The sequence below is a fragment of the Euleptes europaea genome, chromosome 5 (assembly GCF_029931775.1).
Source record: "Euleptes europaea isolate rEulEur1 chromosome 5, rEulEur1.hap1, whole genome shotgun sequence".
NCBI lineage: Eukaryota > Metazoa > Chordata > Lepidosauria > Squamata > Sphaerodactylidae > Euleptes > Euleptes europaea.
In genome coordinates this window covers 106,518,832-106,531,364 of record NC_079316.1, presented here as the reverse complement: position 1 = coordinate 106,531,364, position 12,533 = coordinate 106,518,832, and the positions used below count along the sequence as shown (strand labels likewise).

The 12,533-nt window shown below is 45.3% G+C and overlaps 1 protein-coding gene across 1 annotated transcript; it reads left to right on the top strand.

Annotated features, from left to right (window-relative positions):
- The first annotated feature begins 296 nt into the window (after window positions 1–296).
- On the top strand, window positions 297–11,466 carry EXOSC3 (exosome component 3). The gene is made up of 4 exons (XM_056850138.1): window positions 297–590; window positions 2,926–3,075; window positions 6,953–7,104; window positions 11,258–11,466. The coding sequence occupies exons 1-4, from the start codon at window positions 297–299 to the stop codon at window positions 11,457–11,459; spliced, it is 798 nt and encodes a 265-aa protein (XP_056706116.1). The 3' UTR covers window positions 11,460–11,466.
- The last annotated feature ends 1,067 nt before the right edge of the window (window positions 11,467–12,533 follow it).

The window sequence follows — 12,533 nt, the reverse complement described above, 5'->3', positions numbered from 1 at the left end:
AATACAAAACCCCTTTCTGCACATTAGTTTTATTTGTTTGTTTATTGTAAAAGGGAGATAATTTCAAGTATTAAAAAAACCCTGCTTGCTGAGTCTGCCTCCCTTCCTACGAATCCATCCTATTAAATGTTGTAACTTGGCAAGTCTGAACCCAAGGGTACAATAGCGCTTCACGCATGCGTCACGGATCGTCACGGCAGTGGGCGAGTGCCTGGCAAATGAAGCCGGTGCGGGCTGCACGCATGCGCGCACAACTCAAGCCCCGCCCACAGAGGAAGCGGCCGCGGGTGGACAAAATGGCGGCCGGGGCGCCGAGCGTAGCCGAGGAGCGCGTCGGGCAGGTGGTGATGCCCGGGGACGTGCTGCTCCTTCCCGCCTCGCCTGAGGCAGACGGCGAGCGGCTACGCCTTGCTCCGGCCGGGCCTCAGAAAGGGCGGCTGATCTGCGGGCCGGGGCTGAGGCGCGGCGGCGAAGGCCTGCTGGTCACCAAGTGCGGCCTCCTTCGGTATCGGGGTCCGGCCGGAACAATAGGGGGCGTGACCGGAAGTGGCTCCGGGGGAACCTATTGGGTGGACTCCCAGCAGAAGAGGGTAAGTGGAGGCTGAGCCGAGAGAGTGCGCATGCGTGGTTGGGTAGACTGCAGAGGCTGTTTTGATGTACGCCCTTTGTACCTGTGTGGGGCTCCAAGACCTGCACCTTCTCCCCCTCCCCTCAACAAAATGGACTCACCTGAGAAGTGGAAAGCCTGCTAGGGGAATGCAACCCCCCCATGTTTGCACCTTTGTAAATCCCAGCTTCTGCATTGGCCAGTTTGTTGTCGACATTGCAATTTAATTTTGCATTTCTGCTCCTGGTGCATTGTTACTGGGCACTCTGTTTGCGGAATCACAGACTTGGAATGCTAACAGCATTTGGATAGCTTTAGAGAGATGTTAGCAATAACTATTACAATACTTAAGTTTCCTGAAAGCTCATATATGAGGGCAATCCTGATAGCTAAAACAGGTTTTATAGTGTATAGACAACATGGATTTTTATTGATACGCTTGCACATGTTCCTTATTTAACTCCTCAGTAGGAAAAAAAATGTGAAAGGAAAGAAGATGTGTACTCTTAATGCGTGTGAGGGAGGTGGGCGGATCCATTGACCTTTGAGGGCTGGAAATAGTGGGGGGCATTTCTTTCTAATGTGAATTCTATTAAGTAACCCTAAATGACAAATGACTTCACTGTCTTTTGGGAGCACAACCTGTGTAGTTTGATCTCTTTCCTACGACTTTCTGATTTAGCTCCTTGCCTTGGAAGTATATAGAACTAGTTGTTTTTGTTCCCCGCTGGTATTTCAAACCAGCAAAGTCATGTAAAATAGTTTCTTGTGGCACTGCTGGGAAAATGCTTAATATTTCCAGGCGTTGGCATTGGACTTCAAGGCATTTGGGGTTTCCACAGCCCAGAGTTATAGGATTTTACCCAATATCTTGTGGTTAAGTAGTTGCATCATCACCCATTGTGATCAGTGACAGATTATTACTCTCCTGCGTCCTAGATACTAGAGCTGTGGGCACAATGATGCTTAACGTGGGCTGGATCCTGCCTTTTTCTTGTCTTTGTGGGAAGATGGTTTCAAATTTTTATTTTCACATGTAACATTAGTACTGCAGACCTTTAACTTCTCTCTCTTACATTTGGTTTTGGGTTGTACTGTTCCCTCCTGCTGTTGGAAATAGAAAGATTCAGGAAAAAACTCCTGTCTTTTTCTTGGATTTCTGTTGTCTTTAGTTAATGGTTCCTAAACTGGATATTGTCTTGGTTCTTTCAGCCAGTATCTAACTAACCATTTTTATTTTCTGTCTTTATGTAAATACAGGTTGAGTATCCCTTATCTGGACATCCAATATCTGGACTGATGCAATAACTGGACCTTTTCAGCCGGCATGCAGGCATTACTTACAGGGCCTCAGCGGTGCCACTGATGGTTCAGTGTACACAAAACTATTAAAAATATTGTTTAAAATTACATTCAGGCTATGTGTATAAAGTATATATAAAACATGAATGAATTTCATGTTTAGACTTAGGTCCCATCCCCAAGACATCTTTATGCAGATACAAAAATTCCAAAATACGGACCACTTCTGGTCCCAAACAGTCTGGATAAGGGATACTCGACCTGTAAACCATTTAAAAATATTTCCCTACATCTACTAAAAGGCAGGGATCAAGTATCGTCAAAGATTTTAATGCCTGAATTAGTGCATTTGTATGCACAGGAAGGCAATAGCAAACCACCTCTGCTCATCTCTTGCCTTGAAAACCCCATGAGGTTGAACATTGCTAGTGCAATGGAGAAGAGTGTTACGGATACCATGGACCGCCAAAAAAACAAATCAGTGTGTTATAGATCAAATCAAGCATGAACTGACCATAGAAGCTAAAATGACTAAATGAGGCTGTCATACTTTGGTCACATTATGAGAAGACAAGAGTCACTGGAAAAGACAATCATGCTAGGGAAAGTTGAAGGCAGCAGGAAAAGAGGAAGACCCAACAAGAGATGGATTGACTCAATAAAGGAAGCTGTGGCCCTCAGTTTGCAAGACCTGAGCAAGGTTGTTAAGGATAGGATGTTTTGGAGGACGTTGATTCATAGGATCGCCATGAGTCGGAAGCGACTTGACAGCACTTCACGCACACACAGTGCATCTGTAATGGCATTAAAGTTTACTGTTCAAACGCAGTTGCTGTGAAATGAGCATTTTTGTTCCGGAGTGCTGTGCTTATAGCCGTCCTCGGTTTGAAAGCCTGGGGTTTGTGACAGTGGGTTGTGTTTTAGGAGACTGCTGTGTACCGTTGGCGTTTGTTTCCAGAGAAAGACATGTGGACGCACAGCAAACTTTCTAATATCCCAATCCTTTCCGTTTCTAGTATGTCCCAGTCAAAGGAGACCATGTGATAGGCATAGTGACCGCCAAAGCTGGGGACATATTCAAACTGGATGTTGGCGGAAGCGAACAGGCCTCTCTGTCCTACTTGGTCTTCGAAGGGGCCACCAAGAGAAACAGGCCAAATGTTCAGGTGAGGACTCTAAAATATGTTTGGAGGTGGGGATTGTCTTCAAGTCCATGCCCGCTGTTAACCGCAGTAATATTGAGCAAGGTCAGCATCTCTTTGCCTTAGTCATTAGGGTTTTGTAAGAGTGTCTGGGTGTGGACGTGTCTAAAGACATGGCACATACCTCAAGCAAAGGATTCGGATGCTCTTTTCCTCTGTCAGTGTTTGACGCGAGGCTTTTGTAATTTGAGAGGAGCGTGGGATAAGAATTCATTGTCCTCGCCAGGAATAGAACCTATTGATTATTTTGCTTCTTGGCGAATGCCCTCTTCAAACTATAGTTTGTGTTGCACAACCGGCTTTGCTGGCGTGAGAGGGCACACGAAAGAGAAGCCCTGAGATTAGCAGTAGCCTCTGAGCCAGGCCTGTCCCAAAGATTCAGCATTTCAAATACATTTCTCAGTGTTTGTATCTCATGCGTCCTGCGCTTGGATCAGATTTGAAAAGTCTATCAGTAACAGAACTCCATGTGTTTGGTTTCCCACTTGAAGGAAATTTGGATGACGATTAGCAAAAGTTATTTATTGATTTTAAAACTTTTAAGATCCAGCCATACATGGCATGCCATCTAATACTTCAAGTGAAAATGGGGATACTTTTGTGTAATGTCTGTATCTTTACACCAAGGATCATTGGCTCTTCTCCCTCCTATACACCATTAAACAGTGCTGGAGTTTTTCATGTATTATGCATTCATTTGTTCTGCGATGCCGGAATTGCAGTAAGAGTATGTTACTAAGTTTCTCTTTTTAAATTGTGAGCGTCCATTGGAATGTTTAATTTTAAAATTCACCTGGTTTTCCCAGTTACAGAATTGGCTGCCACTCAAAATAATTTAGCAAGATTTAGGTAGGAGCTTTCTTGGAGTGGGCAGAAAGAAAGCTTGTAAACACGCTGACGAAACTTATATTGGCATACCCCCAAAAGGGAAATTTGGATGTTTTTTCAAGAATAGGAATAGGCACACCTGCTTCCACACATGCTGAATAATGCACTTTCAATCCACTTTGCAGCTGGATTTTACTGTGAATGGGCAAAATCCACTTGCAAAAGTTCATTAGACTGCACTTAGAGTGGATCGAAAGTGCATTCAGCATGTGTGAAAGCAGTTAAAACGCATGGTGTGGTTGGCAAAGCAGCTGTTGAACAATCGTTCTTAAAAGTGGTATTTTAAGTAAGACCGCCCTGACCTGGATGGCCCAGGCTAGCCTGATCTTAGAAGCTAATTAGGGTCAGCCCTGGTTAGTAGTTGGACAGGTGGCCACCAAAGCCTCTTGCCCTGCAAGGCGGTTAAGGTCTATAAAATGATAGAGGTCTATAAAATGATACATGGTATAGAGAGAGTGGACAGGGAGAAGCTTTTCTCCCTCATAATACTAGAACGCTGGGTCATCTGCTGAAGCTGGAGGGTGAGAGATTTCAAACAGGTAAAAGACAGTATTTCCTCACACAACACATTGTTAAATTGTGGAACTCCCTGCCCTAGGATGTGGTGATGGTTCCCAGTTTGGAGGGCGTTAAGGGGAGTGGACATGTTCATGGGGAGGGCTATCCATGGCTACTAGTCCAAATGGATACTAGTCCTGATGCATACGCATTCTCTCCAGGATCAGAGGAGCATTCCTATTATATTAGGTGCTTTGGAACGTAGGCAGAATAAGGCTGCTGCAGTCATCTTGTTTGTGGGCTTCCTAGAGGCACCTGGTTGGCCACTGTGTGAACAGATTTGTGGACTTGATGGACCTTGGTCTGATCCAGCATGGCGTTTCTTATATTCTTTTTTTTTTAATTGGAGAAAAACAATAACAATAAACAATAACAGTAAATAAAAGAAGTAGAAAAAAGGGACAATCTTCATGATTTAAAATACAATATATCTATATACACAATAAAATAACAGGATTCCTATGCTACAGCTTATTTCTTTGTCTTCATATTCATCGTTCCATCCTGACTGAGCACAATGCATTCCCCTTTCTTGCCCTTATTTATAAAATTCTCTATTTTATTTATAGTTTGTGACCATAACTCATCTACACTTATTGTATCTCTATTTTTCTGAAATGTTGTTAGCTTAATTAAAACATATATTTCTTTAACTAACCTGCCATTCCTCTATCTTTGGAGTCGATTTTTGTTTCCAATGTCTGGAAAAGGTTGTTCTGGCAGCAGTTATCATATGTAACCCGATACAAAATTGGACTTTAGTTAGATTAGGTAACAGATTTAACAGGAATATCTCGGGTTTGCATGGGATATCCAGCTTGCGTTTCTTATATTCTTATGTAAACCCTACAGGGTCAACATAAGTCTGGTGCGATCCCCCCCATCACAACACGTCAGACTGTCATGATGTAGAATTTTACAGTGTTGTTTTCGTTCTTCGCTCTCTACAGGTGACACAAGAATGTGAGCCTAAGGAGTTAAATATTCACAACTGGAAAAGGTCAATTGAGGTCTCCAGGCTCCCCCCACCCAATAATCTCTGAAGTTTGCAAACCAAAGCAAGGCAAAGACCAGTTAACCCCACCTTCTCCAGCGTGAAGAGCTTTCGCAGTAGTGGCCAAAATGCATTTTAACCCTCACTCTCTAGCCAAAGCACCAAAAGAAAGGAGCAGAGGTGTATAAGTCAAGTCAAGTGAGTTTATTTGTATAGCCATAGGCCGTTACAAAGTATCCTAAAATATTTACAAAATTCTAAGAAAACTGATTAAAAGTTAGTTACTGGATTTAAAAAAGTAAAAGAGCAGTTATTACACAATCCCAAATCTATAATCATACCATAAAGGGGGGGGATCCATTAAAACTAAAAGTGCTCTCACTTGCTAAGCCTAAACAGATTCCTTCTTTGCGGCCTTGAGGGCTCTTATCTTCTTAGCAGCCAAGGCAAATTGAGACCATCATATAAGTCACGTGTGCATCAGAGTCTGATAGTAGCAAAATCAATTTTTCGGTTTCAGAACAGAAGTTTATGCCTTTCAAAATCCCATCCAAAAATTTAGCTCTGGCCTCCTTGTACAACACACTATAGTCAAATAGTACCTCCTAAAGTAAACTATTACAACATTAATAGATAATAGACATATATATTTTTAAAAATTCCACATAAGTAAGTTATGACTCACCATGAAATATACATCAAAAATGTTTAAACGCAACTAATATACAGAAATATAAATTGTGGATGTAACATACAATATCCACTTATATAACAGGGTATAAAGTAATCTTACAGGTATATATTCAACAGGTGATTCAATTCAATGTCAATTCAAGTTGTTGATTCAGTTGTGTTCACCAGGTAGTGTTCCATCAAGTCATATTAACAGGTCTATTAGTGTAAATTTAGAATTAACAAATGATGTCCTATTGGAGCAAATTGTCAGTTCAACAGGTAGTGTTGAGACAATAGGTATAATAAGACATAATGAAATATGTCTTCCAGAGACGGGATTCCATAGATGCATGTATGTTGTTCCTTTGGCATTGGACTATACCGACCTAACAGAAAGGCTGAAGGTGTGACCGAGGTGTATAAAGAAGTTCAGCCTCTGTTGTTCACTCTGGAGAAGAGAAGGCACTTAACATTCTTTGCATATTTCTTGGCTTGCGCAGGAGCGGGTTGAGCAGAGCTGGTCGTGGGTTGTTCTGCTCTGGTCCCTCCGATTTCCAACTCAGAGCATTTGGTCCATCTACAAGCACTGGATGAAAAGAAGGGCAACGCTGTGGCTGGAAAAAAAATTGACCTTTGTTTCTGAAAATCATTGGCGTCACGAAGCACAATGCATGGCATCTACTGTGAAATTGTAGATGGTGTTCTGAATTTTTCTTCTTTCTGTAGGTCGGAGACCTTATCTATGGCCAGTTCGTCGTCGCCAACAAAGACATGGAGCCTGAGATGGTGTGCATCGACAGCACCGGCAGAGCCAACGGGATGGGAATTATCGGACAAGATGGCTTCTTAATTAAGGTTTCCTTAGGCCTAATAAGGAAGTGAGTGCAGTAGAGTTCTTAATCAAAAACCCGCAACAGCTTGAGTTTGGAAACCATTTACCAGTGGTTTGCTTCGTGTTCTGTTCCTTCCCAGGATCATTTATACAGCATTTGGTGCTAAAACTATTGTACTAACACTGAGAGCCAGCGGGGTGTAGTGGTTAAGAGGGGTGGACTCTAATCTGGAGAACCAGGTTTGATTCCCCACTCCTCCACTTGAGCGGCGGACGCTAATCTGGTGAACCGGGTTGGTTTCCCCACTCCTCCCCATGAAGCCAGCTGGGTGACCTTGGGCTAGTCACAGTTCTCTTAAAGCTCTCTCAGCCCCACCTACCTCACAGGGTGTCTGTTGTGGGGAGGGGAAGAGAAGGTGATTGTAAGCCAGTTTGATTCTTCCTTAAGTGGTAGAGAAAGTTGGCATATAAAAACACCAACTCTTCTTGTGCTATGGCATATTAGATTAGGGGGCGGTGTGGATTGCATGACTGAATGCTTCCACTTTTAAAAAAAATGCACATACAAACTAAGATACTGAGACAGCTAAGATATTGAGACAGCCAGGATAGAAATTTTCTCCCCTCTGTCTTGTCTGTGTAGGTCATTTATTATTATTTTAAATGGGGTAAAGGTCCCCTGTGCGAGCACCGGGTCATTCCTGACCCATGGGGTGAGATCACATCCCGACGTTTCCAAGGCAGACTTTGTTTGCGGGGTGGTTTGCCAGTGCCTTCCCCAGTCATCTTCCCTTTACCCCCAGCAAGCTGGGTACTCATTTCACCAACCTCAGAAGGATGGAAGGCTGAGTCAACCTTGAGCCGGCTACCTGAAACCGACTTCTGTCGGGATCGAACTCAGGTCGTGAGCAGAGCTTTTGACTGCAGTACTGCAGCTTAACACTCTGCGCCACGGGGCTCCTAGTGCCACGGGGCTCCTATTTAAATGGGGAGATGAAGTAAATTATGTAACTACACATCCCCCCCACCTTTATCCAGATGTTTACCCCACTCCTGGATTATATCACATCTTCTGTTTGTGCAAACTAGCCTTCTAGTGCACAATTCCCAGTTGCAAGGGTACTGTAAGGTTTTTGTTTTTGTTTTAATTGTGCTTTGAAAACTAAGCAGTAAAAATTAATGAAAATAAAATCAAGCATTCTGCATAGGTTCAGTTATTTACTAAAGCAGGGGTCCCCAACCTTTGGCTGGTGGGCAGCTTATGAATTCCGACACAGTGTGGGTAGGGGAAATCTAACAATCAAATCGATCATTAAGGATTTCCCATTAGTCAGTGTCACCAGTTCTTCTAGAGCAGGGGTCCCCGACCTTTTAGAGTCTGTGGGCACCTTTGACATTCTGTCACGGGGTGGTGGGTGTAGCAACAAAAAGGCGGAGCCAGCCACAAAAAATGGCTGTCGCAGCTTTCCTTCAATCACAGTGAAGATCCTCATGCTGTGGAGGCAGCTACTGCCAAAGCAAGGTTTTTTAAAAAAATCTGCAGTCACTCAGAAGCCTTGCTGGGCAAAAAGCCCCACCTGGCCCTACTCACTTTCTAAAAACACTTGGTGCATGCCAGAAAAGGTTTCTGCAGGTGCCATGGTGCCCACAGGCACTACGTTGGGGAACCTTGCTCTATAGAGTCATAGAGCTGGAAAGTACTACCAGGGTCATCTAATCCATCCTCCCCCCCTGCACAATGCAGGAAATTCACAACTGCCTCCTCGCTTCAGTGACCCCCTACTCCATGCCCAGAACATGGCCAAAGAAACAAACCCTCCAGGATCCCTGGCCAATCTGGCCTGGTGGAAAATTGCTTCCTGGCCCCAAAGGGGCGATCGGCATTTCCCTGGGCATGTAAGAAAGGGCCACAAGAGCCAAACGTTGGCACAACCCTTTCTGCCCTCTTTCTCATGATCTGCCTAAGTTCACAGAATCAGCATTGCTGACAGGTAGGGCTGTCAAAAAAAAAAAATTCGGTACAGTTCGGATTCGGCCGAATTTGGCCCTTGTGGGTTCGGTACGTGCCGAAGTCCGAACTCCCCCACTTCGGATCCGTTCAATTCGGCGGGAATTCAAAGTTCGGAAAAAAAATTCGGCCGAATAAAGCCATTAAAAACACAACCGCGCCTTTCCGCGGCTCTGGGGGGGGGCATTTTTGGGCTTAGAGGTCCCAAACTTTCAGCAGAGCTTCAAAGGACGTATATTGAAAGACTCCCCAAGTTTTGTAAAGATTGGGTCAGGGGGGGCTGAGATATGGGCCCTGAAAGGGGTCCCCCCCACCCTTAATGTGTATCTCTCCGCAGAGCTTGCCGCCCACGCACAAAGCTCCCGCCCGACAAACAGCTGATGAGAGCAAGGGCGGGGCAGGTGCTAAGAACTTTGCAAAGCAACACAACGGCAGAGCAACCCCTTTGCAAACATGCAAAGGGCGGGGCAGGTGTGAAGAATTTTGCAAAACAATACAACTGCAAAGCAACACAAGCACGCAATGCAACACCTTTGCAACAGTGCATAGCAACACCTGATGCCTGGGAGTTTGCATACCATGGAAAGGGACAGAGGCAGCTAGCTATGCATAATGAGCAGGAGGGGGTGGAATTTCTCCTTTTGCATTGGACTTGGGACCAGGCAGATGCATTCTTTAAGTCACCATTTGAAAACCAGTTTTGAGCAAGCATCAAAATAACCTAACTGATTTTATGAATGAGGAAAAACCTGAAGAATAAAAATGAAGCCCCCCCTCAAACCAGGGAGAGAGAGACTGAAGGGGGAACGCACACCCCAGGCAGAACCGGCAAAAGCCTTCTTTGGCTTCCCCCCCCCCACCCACAGAAACTGCTCCCTCCCCACACACACACACAGACTCTGCTTTCCCCCCCACACACACACAGAAAAGAAAAAATATAGATTAAAGCCCCCAAAGGGGTCTTACTGTGGCTGTCTTCTGTTCCAGCAGGAGGGGCTGGGAGGCTGGGTAATCCAATATGATTCCATTTGTATCCAATATAAGATCCATACGTATGCATCTCTCGAGGGTGATCCATTCATCCCAATAGGGGAAAGGGGAAAGCCCATATCTCGGGGGGCCCTGACCCAATGTTTACAAAACTTGGGTGGTATCTTAAAAAGCCTTGACTGAAGCTCCGCTGAAAGTCTGGGGTCGGCACACCCAAAAATGCGCCCCCTGCAGCCATGGAAAGAGAAAAGGGGGGGAGCCAATATTTCAGCCCCCACTGAACCCATCTTTACAAAACTTGGGTGGTCTCTTAAGAGGGATTCTCTGAAGCTATGACAAAAGTTTGGCGGCTGCACCCCCAAAAAAGCGCCCCCTGCAGCCACGAAAATGGAAAAGGGGGGAGAGGAAAAAGGGGTGGAGCCCATATCTCGGGGGCCCCTGACCCAATGTTTACAAAACTTGGGGGGTATCTTAAGAAGCCTAGTCTGATGCTCCGCTGAAAGTTTGGGGTCGGCACACCCAAAAATGCGCCCTCTGCAGCCATGGAAAGAAAAAGGGGGGGAGCCCATATCTCGGGACCCCCTGACCCAATGTTTACAAAACTTGGGTGGTCTCTTAAAAAAACCTGTCTGAATATCCCCTGAAAGTTTGGGGTCAGTGCCCCAAAAAATGCGCCCCCTGCAGCCACGGAAAGGAGCGAATGTGCACAAGCACCCCCTCACACACAGAGGATTTCCCTCTCTCTCTCTCTTTCCCCGGCCGGCCGCACATCAGCTGATTCCTCCAGTACTCAATCCTGACTGATTGGCCAGAAGAAGACCCAGCTTGGCCACCGATTGGCCGGGGGAGGAGAATGCTGCTTACTGAAGGTTATGCTGCTTACTGACGCCCCGAATTGGCCGAATTTATTCGTGAACTCCCGAACTCGCTGAATTCGGCCCCCCCGGTTGCCCGCCAGTTTTGAGTTCGGTTCGTCCCGAACTAAAAACCGCCGAATCAAGGGAAATTCGGCTGATTTTCAGTTCGGGCCGAACCGAATTGACAGCCCTACTGACAGGTGGTCATCTAGCCTCTGCCAAACACTGGTTTAGTTATTTCCTTTAGAAAATAATCTAACTTGACAGATGTTGTGGTCTTCAAAGCCTCATTTTGTAATCTTTCTCTGCTTGTAATCTACCTTTTTCTTTAATTTTGGTTTCAGACTTCTAGCTCCTGGCTGTGAAATCATCCAGGACTTGGGACAACTTTACCCATTTGAGCTGGTGTTGGGAATGAACGGAAGAATATGGGTGAAGGCCAAAACGATTCCACAGACTTTAATTGTGGCAAATATCTTAGAAGCCTGTGAGCACATGACTGCAGAACAGAGGAAGCAAGCGGTTGCCAGACTATTGGAGAGCTGATGAGAAAGGGGGGATCTCATTTTTTTTAAACTGTGTATTTTAGTTGGGATTGATCCATTTATTTTTCATTTATAATATAATAAATGTTTATTTGGCATCTCTGTCGCTGAGACTCACCCTGAGAGCCAGCGTGGTGTAGTGGTTATGAGCGGGGGTTTGGAGTGATGGACTCTAATCTGGAGAACTGGGTTTGATTCCCCACTCCTCCACGTCAGCGGCGGACACTAATCTGGTGAACCGGGTTGGTTTCCCCACTCCTCCACATGAAGCCAGCTGGGTGACCTTGGGCTAGTCACACTCTCAGCCCCACCTACCTCACAGGGTGTCTGTTGTGGGGAGGGGAAGGAAAAGTGATTGTTAGCTGGTTTGATTCTTCCTTAAATGGTGGAGAAAGTCAGCATATAAAAACCAACTCCTTCTTCCCTCCCCCCAATGAAAGAAAAACTTTGCTTATTCACATCTTAAGCATGTTGTTAGTCACAGTCAGAGATTTACAGCCAGTATTACACATGTTTACTCAGAAATGGCTCATTTGCAACCAAGTAGGATTGTCCTTACCTGGGTGGCCCAGGCTAGCCTGATCTCGTCAGTTCTCAGAAGCTAAGCAGGGTCGGCTCTGGTTAGTACTTGGATGGGAGACCACCAAGGAATAACAGGGTCTCTATGCATAGGAAGGCAACAGCGAAAGACCTCTGTTAGTCTCTTGCCTTGAAAACCCTACTGGGTCGCCATAAGTTGGCTGCAGCCTGATGGCACTTTACACAGTTCTAGGATCTCCATCTTTGTCAGCTGTGCCCAAAGCTTCTTCTAAAGAAAAAGACATCTGGGGAGCATCAGAACTGTAAATTTGTTTGTTGTGGAGGACTTTAGGGGAGATTAGCCTTTGTGGAAACAGTTGAAGGTGACATCCATAATGGTTCTCAGGTTTCCACCTCTGACTTCCTCTTGATGCATAAATGTACATGATTGTCAGTTAGGGTTGCCAACTCTGGTTTAGGAAATACCTGGACATTTGGGGGTGGAGACTGGGGAGGGCAGGGCTTGGGGCCAGGAGGGGCCTCAGTGGTATATAAT

Excerpts from the sequence above, each read along its gene's own strand:
- EXOSC3 (XM_056850138.1), top strand. The coding sequence starts at position 297 with ATGGCGGCCGGGGCGCCGAGCGTAGCCGAGGAGCGCGTCGGGCAGGTG. Across the intron at positions 591-2,925 it reads TGGACTCCCAGCAGAAGAGG|TATGTCCCAGTCAAAGGAGA; the intron begins GTAAGTGGAGGC and ends TTCCGTTTCTAG. Across the intron at positions 7,105-11,257 it reads TCCTTAGGCCTAATAAGGAA|ACTTCTAGCTCCTGGCTGTG; the intron begins GTGAGTGCAGTA and ends TTTTGGTTTCAG.